At 37.7% G+C, this 13,635-nt stretch overlaps 1 protein-coding gene across 4 annotated transcripts in view; it reads left to right on the forward strand.

The window, feature by feature from the left end:
• Positions 1-13,635, forward strand: part of TRPM1 (transient receptor potential cation channel subfamily M member 1) — a 121,535-nt gene that overhangs the window by 70,430 nt on the left and 37,470 nt on the right. For all 4 annotated transcript variants that reach the window (XM_071754944.1, XM_071754947.1, XM_071754948.1 and 1 more), the window contains 2 exons: positions 12,146-12,225; positions 12,731-12,926. In XM_071754944.1, coding sequence (XP_071611045.1) covers positions 12,146-12,225; positions 12,731-12,926 — 276 coding nt within the window. The remainder of the gene's footprint in view (positions 1-12,145; positions 12,226-12,730; positions 12,927-13,635) is intronic.

A 13,635-nucleotide genomic window follows, 5' to 3' on the forward strand; every position in this document is an offset into this window, starting at 1 on the left:
TAGTCCTCCATTTCTATGCTCAGCTTGCAAGAAGTTGGTAGTGTCTTTGAGACGATCCTTTTTCTGGTACAGGATGTCACATGGCTTCTGCAACGTCTGGGACATAAGCTTGATGTGATTTCAGAGGTCAGAACTAGTAAGATGATCAGAAATTAATGCAACTTTGTCATACACCTGTGACAGGCCCTGTGTTCAGTGCCTGTTCAATACATGGGTAGAAAGCTTCTCATTAAATTTGGTGAACTTTGGATGAAGGCTTCAAGTAAAAATTTCTCTAAACGAAGGAATGATCTGTATTTCCTTAATTAATGGAATGCTGTGTGCCACAACAGACTTAGTTGCTTGCTTTCTTTGACTTTTTGCTTTCTTATTAGTGTCTTGCTTTCTTCAAAGCTTCCTCAGAGAAAAATAAAGTCCAACATTTTTTTGGCATTGTGGTTTCCCAGAGGCATGTCTAATTCTTCCATACCCCATTGCTGTTTCTCCTGAAGTCAGCAGGATACTGCTCTCATTAGGAAGAGCAGGGTCTGGTTCTAAAACAAAGCTGTTTCAGCTGCATGCTTTGGCATTTAGGGCAGGATGGAAGTTGAAAATTATGTCTGTAAGATATTTCTGTACCAACCACAAATGCATTATTGCAGAACAGATACAGGTACAGCAAAATAAGGTTAGACTCTAGCACACTACTTGTCTGCACAGTACAGTGCAGCAGAAGCAAGAAGAGTTAGACTGCCTTCTGAGCTTTAGGTAGTATGATCTTTACATGGGATTCTAGATGCCATACTTGCTGCATTATGTTAGCACTCAGGAAAACAAGACAAGTCAGATATTTGAAAGTTAGAGCAGAAAAAAAGGACTACCTGCAACATATGTTTTCTTATGCTGTTGGTAGTTTTCAAGTATGAGAAGATGGAAAACAAGCCCTTTGGAGCAGAGTTCATTAAACTCACAAAAGCAACAGGGTATGAAAATGCATGTGATACGTAAAGTTACAAAATGAATGGCTTATTTACAGCTTCAGCTGTTTTAGTCCAGCATTTTGCCCAACTTCAAATTGTTCTAAAACGGATTAGATATAATTAATGCTGTATGACCTCCTTTTTTCTTCTTTTCAAAGAATGTAGAGCTGTACATCTAATGAGGACCCCTGAAAGGACTATTATGTCCAATTGTCTCAATTATGCAAATAACATTGATATTTTAGCAGAAGGGAGGGGATACTTCAAATTAAAAGTTTGGGCTCCTGTTTTAGCCTTTCTGCAGTGCCGGCATTTTTACAGCAAGTACATCCGCTGTTTGAAGAGAGTAAAGGAGGTTTAACAAATTGGAGATATGGGCACTATCAAAGTAGATTTGTTGTGCCTTGTTCCACCATGAGATGAAAATACCCTCTGGGCAGGGAGATGGGTCATGAGACTTCTAAAGGATTACCTTCAAAGAGAGTCATGAGATTGATTTGAACAAAGAAGCTGCTCACATGCTTATCATATGAGATTCTCTTCTTAAAGTGGTGGAAACCCTTCTCCTTGGGAATTCTCATGAACTTCAGAGAGATTGGAAGTCCTAACAGTAAGATGAATGAGAAGTCTGAACAGTAAACAGAAAGATGGGACAGAAGCTCAGAGTTAAATGCGATTCATTTATTTTAGATGCAATTTATTTATTCTATTTTACTCTATTTATCTTTCCAAACTCTGAAACACTTCCAGTGACAAACAGGTAGGACACGATTTTAAATGCTTTTTTGTTTCATTCCTGATTGTCATCTTCTTTGCTACCTCTTTTAGCATAGATGTGCATAATTGAAATATTGAAATTTGCGCTGAAGAGCTCTATAGTGACCTACAACTGACTGGAGAAAGATAATTCAACTGAAGTGGCAGTATTCTGATTTGACTACTTCCTAGATTTTTCGTTTACTTTGGAAGATGTGAAACCTAAAGGACAAATTGCATGAAGACAAAATGAGTTTTCAAGTCTGAAAAAAAAAGATGTTTTGAAACATTTCATAAATAGAAAGTTGCTTGTGTACTACTATAAGATGTAGAAATACTGGCAAAGACAAATCAGGTGAAAACATATCTTGTGTATTTCAGTATTTTTGAATGCTGGTTTAGAGGATTGTAAAGGAAAGGGGGGTGGGTTGTATTTGTTTGGTTTGTATGTTGGTCCTTTATTTTAGGGTTGTTTTCAGTTTTCAAAATCAGCCAGTAATACTTTCTGGGGTTTTGGCTAAAAGCCTTCTGATAAGAAACCCTTGTAGAGTTTTTAAGATCCAGTGGTATGTCAGGTATTTTCTAAGTCTTAGAACATAAAAGTTTATGGTGGGTTTTGTTACCCCAGTGAGGGTTGCCAGTAAAGGGGGTTTCACAGTGCAAGGCTTACAGTGTTTATCAGCAGCCCACATCACATGTGAATCATCAGTGCTTCTGTTGTCATTTTAAGTAATTTTAAATGTCATTCTGCCATTACACATATTGAGCTCTGAGATGAGAAGTCTCTTTGAGAATTCCCTCACCAAGATCCAGCTGAGTATCCACATTCCAGTCTTTCAAGTGACTGAGGGGCTGAGAAAGCTCAGTTTTGGCCTTTGCTACTTGATAGAACTTCCGATCACAATTCCAATAAAAGATGCTCCCATCCACTCTTCTGTCCTTCCTACCCTTCTCCTGTAGTGCAGTTGGGGTCTTGAGGGACATCTCAGAGTAACAGTAGGTCCAAGAGGGCATATCCTTGTCTAATTCCCTTGTTGATCAGGGGGCAGCCATGAAGACAGCTTCTGGCCTCTGAGTCTCCTTTAACTCCTGTAATTCAGGCTTTAAATTCCTCGCTTTTGATAACAGATTCAAATCCAATCAAGTGAAACCTTCATCCTAATTTTTCCCCACAATTCTTCAAACTCAAATGGCAAACTGCAGATAATATTTTAAGGCCAAATTTGTTAGTGGGCTGTACACGTCTGACAACGGTAAATGATACAGTGTACCAGTACAGGCAGAGTATTTCCTGTGTTCATTTTCTGGATCACATTATGATTTCTTGGAGCTTGATGCATTCTTTTCTCTCTTTACAGAAGAACAATATGTTGCACACCATTAAAAAATCGGGAAATGGTGTTTTCTGCCTCTATGGCACGTATTAATTTCTTTTACTCAAAGCTTCAAGGGTATTGTATGGGTAAGGGCTAAAAAGAAGGTTTACTAAATTTTCTGTAAACTTTTTTAATCTATCAACTCATTTGCAATCTCCCTTTGCCCTCTCCATTTGTAAGTATTTCAGTCCTGAAGTACCCAACTTTTCAGTAAGTTCCTAGTGATGGTTGGCAACTCTCACTAAATATGTATACACATTTATACATACATATACTAAATATGTATATGTACATATTTAGTGTCTCCAGAAAATAATTCAACTTTTGAGTTCAACTGCTTTTGTTATGATTTCTAAAAGATTAGAAAAAATAATTGTATGCAAACCCTGCAGTTTATGAGTTAAATTAGCTGGAAATTCTTTTCTTTTAAGCAGCACAGTATAAAATGTGGCTGATGGTGGTATATTCTGTTAAAGCTTACCTATTAGCTAATGCCTGAAAAATAATTGCTTTACTGAGTGTAAAATTATCCACAGCAAGTTGCAGATTGTCAAGAACTCAAACTATTCAACTGAATTCTACTTGGAGAATCTTGCTTTCAGGAAAACAACTGCCAATTAATGTTAATTTCTTAAAGGAAATATCTTTTGCAAAAAGAGTGTATATTTACAGAAAGCAGAAGAGGGAAGTAAATATTTGTTACCATTTCTCAAAATACATATTTACTCAGCATCTTCATATTTTAGAGACTGATGAGATGCATATACTGTAGTATACTGTGAACACAGAAATTTTAAATTGGAGTAATGTTGAAGTGTGTTCTATTATCATGCCTAATATTATACACTAAACAGTGACTTTCTTTCACACATTAGTATGCCAATATAATAAATTTTCTAAGCCCACCTGTTCAGGGCACTCTGCACTTCAGGTAAAACTAGGAAAAACTTGTATAAATAATAATAAATAATACCTCACACAACATGTAGTCCTTCTCATAACATATTTCCCATTCACGGTTTGCCCTGTTTGTTAAAGAAAAATTATTGTAATGTTTCAAACCATACTATTACGTCATGTATGAAAAATCTGTATTTCACTGGCTTCTCTGAAGTTTTATAGATGCTACCTCTGAACAAGTTGTAACCTCTTACACCAAAGAAGTGCTTATATTTAAACTCTTTTCAAAATAGTAAATTTTTGATCCTTTCTACTCCTTGTAGTCATTATTCTTCATAGTGTGGACCCGAATGACCCAGATCTCTCTCAGATAGAGGCAATAATCTAGTCCAGTTCAGTGTTATCGGGTTTTTTGCATCTGAATCATTAAGTGCAGGTTAGTCTTTGTTTGCATGTTTAATTAACTTCTAGCAACACAGTTTTCTAAACCAAAAAAAATAAGCAGGAGAATAAAGCACAAGGGTATTTTGAATTAGAAATACTCATTGACTTAATTTGGTCATGAGGGGCATCCTTGTTATGCTGCTCAAGATTTCAAAAGTATTGATGAATTTCACAAAGGGAGATCTGCTGTTGAGGGTGTTGAATCACATGGGGTTTCATGATAACAGAATTTTTCATTTCAGGTCAGAATAGCCTGAATGAAAGGCTCATAGTTAGAAGTAGAGGTGTCCCATGTGCCTATAATGTAGAAGCATCCTGAATTCCTTTAAAACTGTGTCTAGCAAAGAGTCCTCATTAGGCAGAGAAGGTAACAGTTACAGTGCAGAAATCATTCTTGAGCCTTACCACAGCTAAAGATTAGAGTCATCTTATATCTTCAAATAAGAATTATTAACAAATTATCTTGTAGAAGAAAGTGGTGTAACTAGCATCATATTAGAAGCTGTTAGCTGTCTCTGCTCCTCCTCCCTGCAATATTGGGTCTCTTGAGAAATGGCACTTACAGCATAACTCCACTACCCAGAGAGAAATTTGCTCTTCACTTCCTTCCCATCCTCGCATCTTGGTTTGTGTTTGTTGTAACTGTGCCACTCATTAAGACCTTGGAGTAGAACTAGTTATATGGAGTGTCCACAGGCTGAAGGGTTTTTTGAGGAAAAAATTCCCAAAACAGATCTCAGAAAGTACATGTATATGTGTGTTCCTTATCTCACCAGCATCTAGAATAGAGGGGCAAAAGGCAAGAGGAGGATTTGGCAAGTTAACAACAACGAAATAGGTAACAAATGGAGATTGTACAGCATTGTTAATATTTCTTAGAAAATCTCTTCCCTGAAATTCGGTGCAGTAAGGAATGGAGCTGAGCTGTTTCAGGAATAGTTTTTGCTACCTGAAAAAGTGGTAGGTGTGGTAGTTGTAGTGTGTAACCTGGTCAATTAATTTCTTTCTGCATTCCACACACAAAAAAAAACCCAAACAACTTCCTCCATTGCAAAATGACACAAGGTGTGTTCTCTGCAGACAAACATTGAGCAAAGCTGTCCCGCTGTGTGCTCACAGGTTTTGTTTTGTTGCATTAACTGTTTATTTATTCTAATGCTGAGTTGTGCCCAGGAAGCTGTGCCAACCTCTCAGCAGACTGTCTGAGCTCATCCAGTGCACTTCCCTGTTGTGCCTCTATGGACTTCGAGCTGGAGCTGAATTTACCCAACTATGGTTGAGCAAAGCAGGTCTGCCGTGGTGTAGAGGCTATTGCTGTTTTGCACATCTCTAGGCTTCTAGGGAAGAGTTTTATAACTCTAAGAGATGCAGGAGAATTGTGTAAACTTGAAAAGAGAGCTTGTTACTTGCTTTAGTAGACTGTATCCCTAAGTTAATGAACGTGCAGAGAAAATTACCCTTTTTGTTTCAGCAGGTATTTCTGTGTGCCTCACCAGCAGGCCAGAAGCACAAAGCATAATGAAGGCATGGGAGCTCATTACAGCTCTCTGGGCAGCACAGCACTACTTACTGGTTTCCACAGTGTCATCAGGAGTGATTTCTGGCCTGAATTGAAATTACAACAGTGCTTACTGACTCTGCCACCCTGCCTGTTGTGTGATAATCTCAACCACAGAGCAAATGGATTCCTGACAAAGTTGCTACAAGAGCACAGGCTCAAGTTGAACCATATGAAAAATACACTGGGATGAAAATAAGAACTGTCCTGAGGAAAAAGCCTTTTCTTTGAAAGAATCTTACAACTGGTATAAATCCATTCTTGATGCTGTGCTTACTAGCAAACAATGAGATCTTTTTTCTATTAGGTACTGCTTCTCGTACTCCATATTGTGAAAAAATTATTATCAGTTGTACAAATAACTATTTTTTTATAAAACACATGCAAACTCATTTTGGAAATTTAGTTTAGATTCTCATACTGTCACTGTGTTCTCTAGCTGGGGACAGTGTTAATGTCTGTCTCTTTAGTGACAGAACACAAATTTAAAATAGCATTATGTTTCTATGCTCTGTATTTGTTAGCAAATAACAACTTTTCAGTAAAATGTTACCAGCCCATGACTGGCTACAAAATTGGCTATTATCATTCATCACATGGAGTATTTTTGTCCAAGCAAGAACACCAGCATTAAGAGGAGAATTGTTCTAATTAGAACTAATCACCTGAAAGGATGATCAGTTGGGCATTCAGGAAAAATATTCCTTCAAAGTGAATAAGAATGATGGATGTTGCATTTAAAGGAAGTACAAAATAGATATATGTCTAGTATCAGTTTTTAACTTCCAAATAACAGGGATTTGGCTGATAAATTTTTTTTCTTTTCTTCTCCCAGTTATTTATCGGGTAATTCTTACTTTTTTCTTAGTTCTTACTTGTATCATAAAAGATTTTACTTGTTTTCTCAGGTAACAGCAACTAAATGTGGTCACCTATATGACATTGACAGAGGTCTGTAGGATTGTTTATGTGGTGGATGGACTTGTACACACACCATGCATGTGTATATGGTATGAACTTTCTACCACCTCCACACTGCTTCTTTCTCTCATTGTCTCATCAAAGCAAACATCTCACTGCTCAAATCCGGCATAAATAGCCCAGTTTAATACTGTAGAGCAATCTAATTAGATAACTGGGCAAGCCAGTTGAGATTTGACCTCCCTGGTGATAACACCTTTTGCAGCACACTGCAAGTTTGGGGGAGGATTACCAGAAACTTGGTGAGATGATGTGAACATCTGTTAGATCGGAACGTTTCCATAAATTAAAATAATCTATCCACACCCTGATGATATTGGTGAAAGTAATTTGTATCATTCCACAGATGTGAGCCATGCTGTCCAGCCAACTCCATTTTCATATTACTCTGTGCTTGATTTGGTATGAAGAGCTTTGTCAAACCCTGTGTTATGCATGACATACATTCATTTGGTCCCCTGCCTGCTCCCCTTTGGCACCTGTGTGTCAGGCACTGTCTGCTGCGCCTGACCCCTCTGCATGACTGGGTGCACCCAGCACTGCTCTTTGCACGCTGGCTTGCCTGCCAAGCTGTGCCTGCTAGAGACAAGGCCTCACTGGAGTGCAGCAGCTGGGGAGCGTGGGGTCCTTAGAAGGGCTCCAGGTGCCAAGAGCAGATGCTGTCTAGCTAGATGATAAGGCCCCATCCTATCCTGTGACCAAGCAAAGCACATCAAGCCATCCAGCAAAGATTTATTCCAGTTGCATGGAATATGCAACTTTGGGGATCATGGCAATTGAGAGTGCTGAATACACTGGCTGCTGGTCTGGTGTCATTTGGGCTTTGGATGTGCTCCAGTGACACTGTGACTCTCATCTCTGCCCTGCTTATGATTCCCAGATTTTTCACTCAATTCACCAGTAGCTTTATCATTATGACTATTCACAGACCCTAATTGCTGCTGCTGTCCTGCAGAGGTGTATGACAGCTGAAACTCACAGCTTCTGGTGGCACAGTGGCGTGTGAAAGTTTGTGGCATGGAATTGCCAGTGGCTTTGCTGTCCTATGTTGATTGCCACCACGGATTTTCATCAGAAATGCAGTTGTCCAGAGCCTATCTGCTGCTTTTGCATGAAGCTGCAGTGAAACAGAGCTGCAAGATCTGTTATGGTACAGCCTGAAATTCAGGTGTATTGCTTGTCCATTGACTGACTGGTTATATGAATCGCAGCATGAAAAATTAGTGTTAATTTAGCAGCAAATTGGAACTGTCTGTGAGTGGTAGTGATGGAAAATTTTCTCTTCAGTTACTGCAGGTCTGCGAGCGTAGGTACGTGTTTCTCAGCAAGTAAAGTAGTTAATTTGTGATAGTCAAAGAACAGCTAGTGTTTGCAGAACTAGTTCTTATGTTTATTAATGACTGTATTGGAAAGCTGCTTATTTGTTTAGGGCCTTGATTTTGTTACCCCATGATTTACAAACCAAACTCCTTCCTTTCTGCGGGTGGACCTCCTACAGGAGGATTCCCTTTGTTAATGCTATGGAGATGTAACTGTTCCATAAAGTGGAGTAATACAAATCCTGTATTAGTTTATACTGTTGCTTGCCAAAGTAGTGATTTATAGGCTGAAAACCAAGAATTAGCAGTGATTTTGGTTTGTTTTTATTAAAATTTAGGAGACCCACTGACAGCTCTCATAAAGGAGAATATGCCACTGAACATCTGAGATGTTTTTTCCAGATTAGATTATTACTAGGGCATTCAGGACTGGCAATAATAAGCAGATTTGAAATTCACTACTCTCAACGAGGCAGTATCCTTCTTTTTTTCTATTTCTGAGAGGTGAATGGAAAATATGCAATGTTTTTTTAGTGCTGTAATCTTACTGGCAGCAACTATTTGTCAGCCTGATACTCCCACTGGTTGTTGATCTGAAAACTGTAGCTGATCTGTTGTAGTTCCTTAACAATTTGTCCATTCCAAGGCTGTTAAAAAGTACTTATTTTTTTATAATTCACAAGAGACAGGATGTGTACTTATATATGTTTATTTGTGAAACCAACTAGTTTTCAATCCAGAGAGAGAATCCGTATTAAATAAGTGGGGAAAGTGCCTGTTTTCCAGCAGTGAATGTTTCTGCTCAAGTTATTTGCACTGGATTATAATGAAGCTTTGCTTAAGCAGATTAAATAGACAAAAAGCAGTGGAACTTCAAAGGCTGACCAAATGTGCTGAGGTTTTACTTCTCAGATCTGCTATGCCTGCTTTTGCCTTCCTGCCATTAGCACAGATAAATAAACCAGTGGAGCATAATGCATTGTCCAAACTGTAGTGCCTGTGTTGACTGACGTGTAATAGGTGTCTTAGGTGTGAGTATCAAAGATATTTTTTTTCAATGTAGCAGTAGTTAACAGACTTCCTTTAAGAGGGATTTTAGGAACAACTGCATAGCTGAAAGCTCAGCTGTATTGTAGAGCTCATTTTAGATACCAAGATGTAAAAGTTTCCTTCCAAACACAGATACTAAGGCTGTGATTTAAATCTGTGTAATTAACTGTTTTTACATGAAACACATAATAATAGCAAAGGTATTTGTTATTTAGTTAGCTACTAGGAATGTCACAAGGCTGTACATAATGACATGGTGTAAAAATGCAATGTTTTGATATTTCTTGGTTGTATTTGCCAGTATTCTCTACAGAACAGTAAAATATGCAGCATGTGTTAGCATTTACGTATTGAAGAGTTTTTCCTGCACTGTGGAATTGATCTGGGCATTTGTGTCACTCAGTCAAGGAATTATCAGAGACAACACAGAACTGTCAGATCTTTTAGGGGAAAAAAATGAATATGTTTAATGTAAACAAAATGATAATATGCTCAAATATAATTAAATATTAATTAATTACATTAAACTCTGCTGGGTCCTGTTAAGATCATTTTATAACATTCAAGGTTATAGGTTAGTATGGTGTGTGTATAAGCATAAGTAACAATATTGGACATAGATGTAACGCAGCAGTGTGTTTGAACACTGCATGATTATGGATTAATTTGAAAAGCGAGTGTAATTAAAGTCAAACAGATTACTCTTAGCTCCCTGAATATTTTGAACAGCCTGAATACCTGTGAATGGTCAAAATCATATCCTGAAGAGATAAATGGTGTTAGTTTGATGTAACCACTCACCTCTGCCTACCAAAGAACCTCTCGGCTGCCCCATCTTGAGCTTTTCCTTTGTACTTTTCAAGACCTGCTCCTCTGTAACTAAACTCTGATACTCTTAGACTGAAGTGTTTTTCTGAGCTCTGCTTCTCATGCTACTGCTGCTAGAACTTGCCATCTTGGCAAAGCCTTGCCAGAAAGCGTATTAGAAGAACCTTTTCAGTATTTTGGAGAACAAAGGGATTTTTCTGTTCATTTGAAGAAAGCATATATAGAGTTGAGACAGAAAAGCTTGTCCAAGTCACACAGCTTTTTTATTTTAAATTTAATAACTCTTTTCATTCTGAATTTCCTACATAATAGAAGTCTTTATGCTAAATGCCTTGTCATTCAGTAAGCAAGTGGTATTGTAAGCTACATGAACTTTTGTCTAATGAATTCTTAATGCTTCCCCACTCTTTGGTGCTATGATCTCTGAAACAAATTTTAAAATTAAATGAAGTGGTTCTGCTCTAGTAAATCGGAAGTGAATTAAAGTGCAGAGCAGAAGTGTAGATATTCCAGACCTCTGACTGCCCAGGCATTCCAGCTCAGAGGCAGTGAGGCAAACATTTACATGTATGGGCAGATTACAGACAAGTTTTTGATGAAGCAGAACTTGGGTTTGTGACTTACTTGTAATTATTTGCAATGAGGGAACTTCAAGTAGTGTCCTGTTATTTCATCCATAGTGGAGGAAAGTGAGAAGGCAGACAGGAACTAACAAGTCAACAAAGTAACTTCAGAGACAGCTCTTAACTTTACACAAGAAAACATGAACTACCACACCCTCTATTCATCATGCTGTAGACTGTGCAGGACTTACAGGGCTAGTCCAATCTCACAGACATTAATGAACAGGCTGACAGAGCATTCATCTGACAGAAATATGCAGTTGACTTTCTTAAGTTAGAAAATCATCAATATTTTTAGTTCTTTCTCTAGGAAAGGCCCTTTGTTATTGTTGTAGGCACCTTGAAAGTTCTCGTATCATTTTTAGCCTTTGTCTTGGGAAAAATTTCATTTCACTTCCACAGAGGAAACTAAAGCAAAGCATAGGACATTTGCTTACTACTTGAAAAGTGACATAAAACACAATTCTCTAAGTCAAATTCAGAAGAAGCAGCTTTCATCAGTGTCATCAAATTGTGAGTCTTTTTTTAATATTTTTCTTTCCTTTAAAAATAAATAACTGCTTTTAAAGACAGACTTTAAAATTTGCCACTAAATATTGGTTTATTATAGCAATTGTGGAAACTTTGCCTTGGTGGTGGTTGCAGGGACAGAGAAGGCCTGGGATCTTCAAGAAGGGAAATATGGGAAACTGTCCTGCAGCTGTTTCTGACCAGTTTTGTTGTTTTCAAGGTTGTTTTCCTCCTCCTGTTTCACAGATACTTGATACATACTTGAAGAACTTGTACTTTTTCTGTCAAACGTTCTTTCAATTTAAGGAATGCCTCCTTCTGAAACATTTCTCATTAAGAGTTAGATGCTGTAGGAATGAATGAAACTTGACTGAAAACAGGAAAAAAATTGTTTTGAGAAGACTGTTAAAAAAGCAGAGAGGTTTTGGGAAGCCATTCTATATATATATATAAAGAATAATACTGGAGTACTATGTGGAGTTAATGCTATCAATCTATATCACAATTTATGCTGGTTTTCTGTAGTATTTTGAGACCATTTACTGAAATAGGAAGAAGCAGATGCATTTTTTGTAGACCTTCAGATAAACATTGTAACTTCAAGAGCAATATGTCCTCCCTTAAAGGCTTTTACATACATTTGAAGTTTGAATTCTACCCAAGTCATGGAAAATTTACATTGCCTACTTGCTTCATGAGTAGAGGTTTCTGGCACTTAAAAGTGATTTAATGAATGCTTGTTTTCAAAATAGTGGTTGAAAATAGATGGCAAATGTTACTGTAACTGCCACACAAAAATATTTCAGTACATTTCTTCTTACCTTTTTCCTCCCTTTTTAAGGGTCAAAAGGCTTGGATAGAGAAGACCTTTTCGAAAAGAGAATGCATCTATATAATTGCCAACAACAAAGACAGTAGCAGGTAACATTTTAAATTTTTCTTTTGGCCAACAGAAAAGGTTAATACTGAAGGAAATGAACCTGATTTGTCTTTATACATGGGAAACTGATACCCAGTTTACCCACTACCCTTAAAGGGAGATGACAGAGGAACAAAAGTGCCAAACATGCTTGCATTGAAATCTGTATAGAGCTATGGAACGTGTCATACAGAAATGGTCAGGCTGGGCAGCAGGAGAGGCAGTGAGTAGTTACTTCTCAGGTCTGGAAACCAGACCATAAGAAAGGATGTAATAATGTGCACTGTAATTGGTACCATTCCCTGTCCTCGAGTCTAGAACAGCTTTCTGAAGTGTTATAGAAATGAATCAGAGATTTCTTGTTTAGAAACAACTTTGGGCTGTGAATTCTGGCATACGGGTGTAGGCAAATGTAACACACAGGACCCAGAGGAGGTGTTTCTATGATTGAAAGCCAAGGCGTGGTCAGTTCAAAAACTCAAAGGTGCTTTCAATTTTAACTTACAGGTGCTGCTGTGGTCAGCTCATTAGCCAACATATTCCACCTCCCCCGAGTATAACAGCCAATAAAAATGGAGAAGAAGCAAAGCAAGTGGAAGCTCAGCCAGAGAAATGGTCTGTCAGTAAACACACTCAGACATACCCAACTGATGCCTATGGAAACCTTGAATTCCAGGGAGGAGGACATTCAAATAAGGCCATGGTAAGGAGCATAGGCTACACTAAGGTATTAATCTGATCTGCTAGTTTAGCAGATATATGTCAGGATTCCAGCTCACTCATTGCATAATTTGATTAAATCAGAAAATTTGCTGTCTCCAAAAGTTGTGAGGAAAATGCCCAAAAAGAGAGAGAGAAAAGGCAAGAGGAAAATAATACCTAGGAAGTGCCTTACAATATCTTGATGGAATAGTTTGATTTAATTCACTGTCGATAAATATCAGCTAAGGAGGAAGCTGCATGTATTAATACCCAAGATTCCATCTGTTTGTAGTAGTTTTGTGGGCCAAAAAAAGAGTATAGAATCTTTTTTTCCTAAGGTTTGAAGTTTAATAAAAGTAGAAATTAATCATGCCTTTCGTAAAAGGCAGAGGCCTGACAGAACTGGTAATTGGACTGTTAGCTTTTCTTAGCAATGGAAGTTAGAGCAAGTCAAGCTTCTTGAAAAGATCTCTTTGTATTTTGCCTCTCTTCTGAACAAATCCAGACCTAGATTCACTTTTTTGTCCATTTGCTTTGTCATCTCTCTGCTGAGTAGGTCACTTGGGACAGCTGTACTCCAAAGATTTGTACAAAATGTGTGGAAGAGGTTGTGGGCTTTGTTAGTGGTGGTTTGTTTGTTTTTAAAGCAGAAATAAAACACAAGTTTATTCCATATTTTTCTTTTATAGAGTAATAGTTTGAAAAGAAAT

This window comes from Heliangelus exortis, chromosome 11, assembly GCF_036169615.1.
Source record: "Heliangelus exortis chromosome 11, bHelExo1.hap1, whole genome shotgun sequence".
Classification (NCBI taxonomy): Eukaryota; Metazoa; Chordata; class Aves; order Apodiformes; family Trochilidae; genus Heliangelus; species Heliangelus exortis.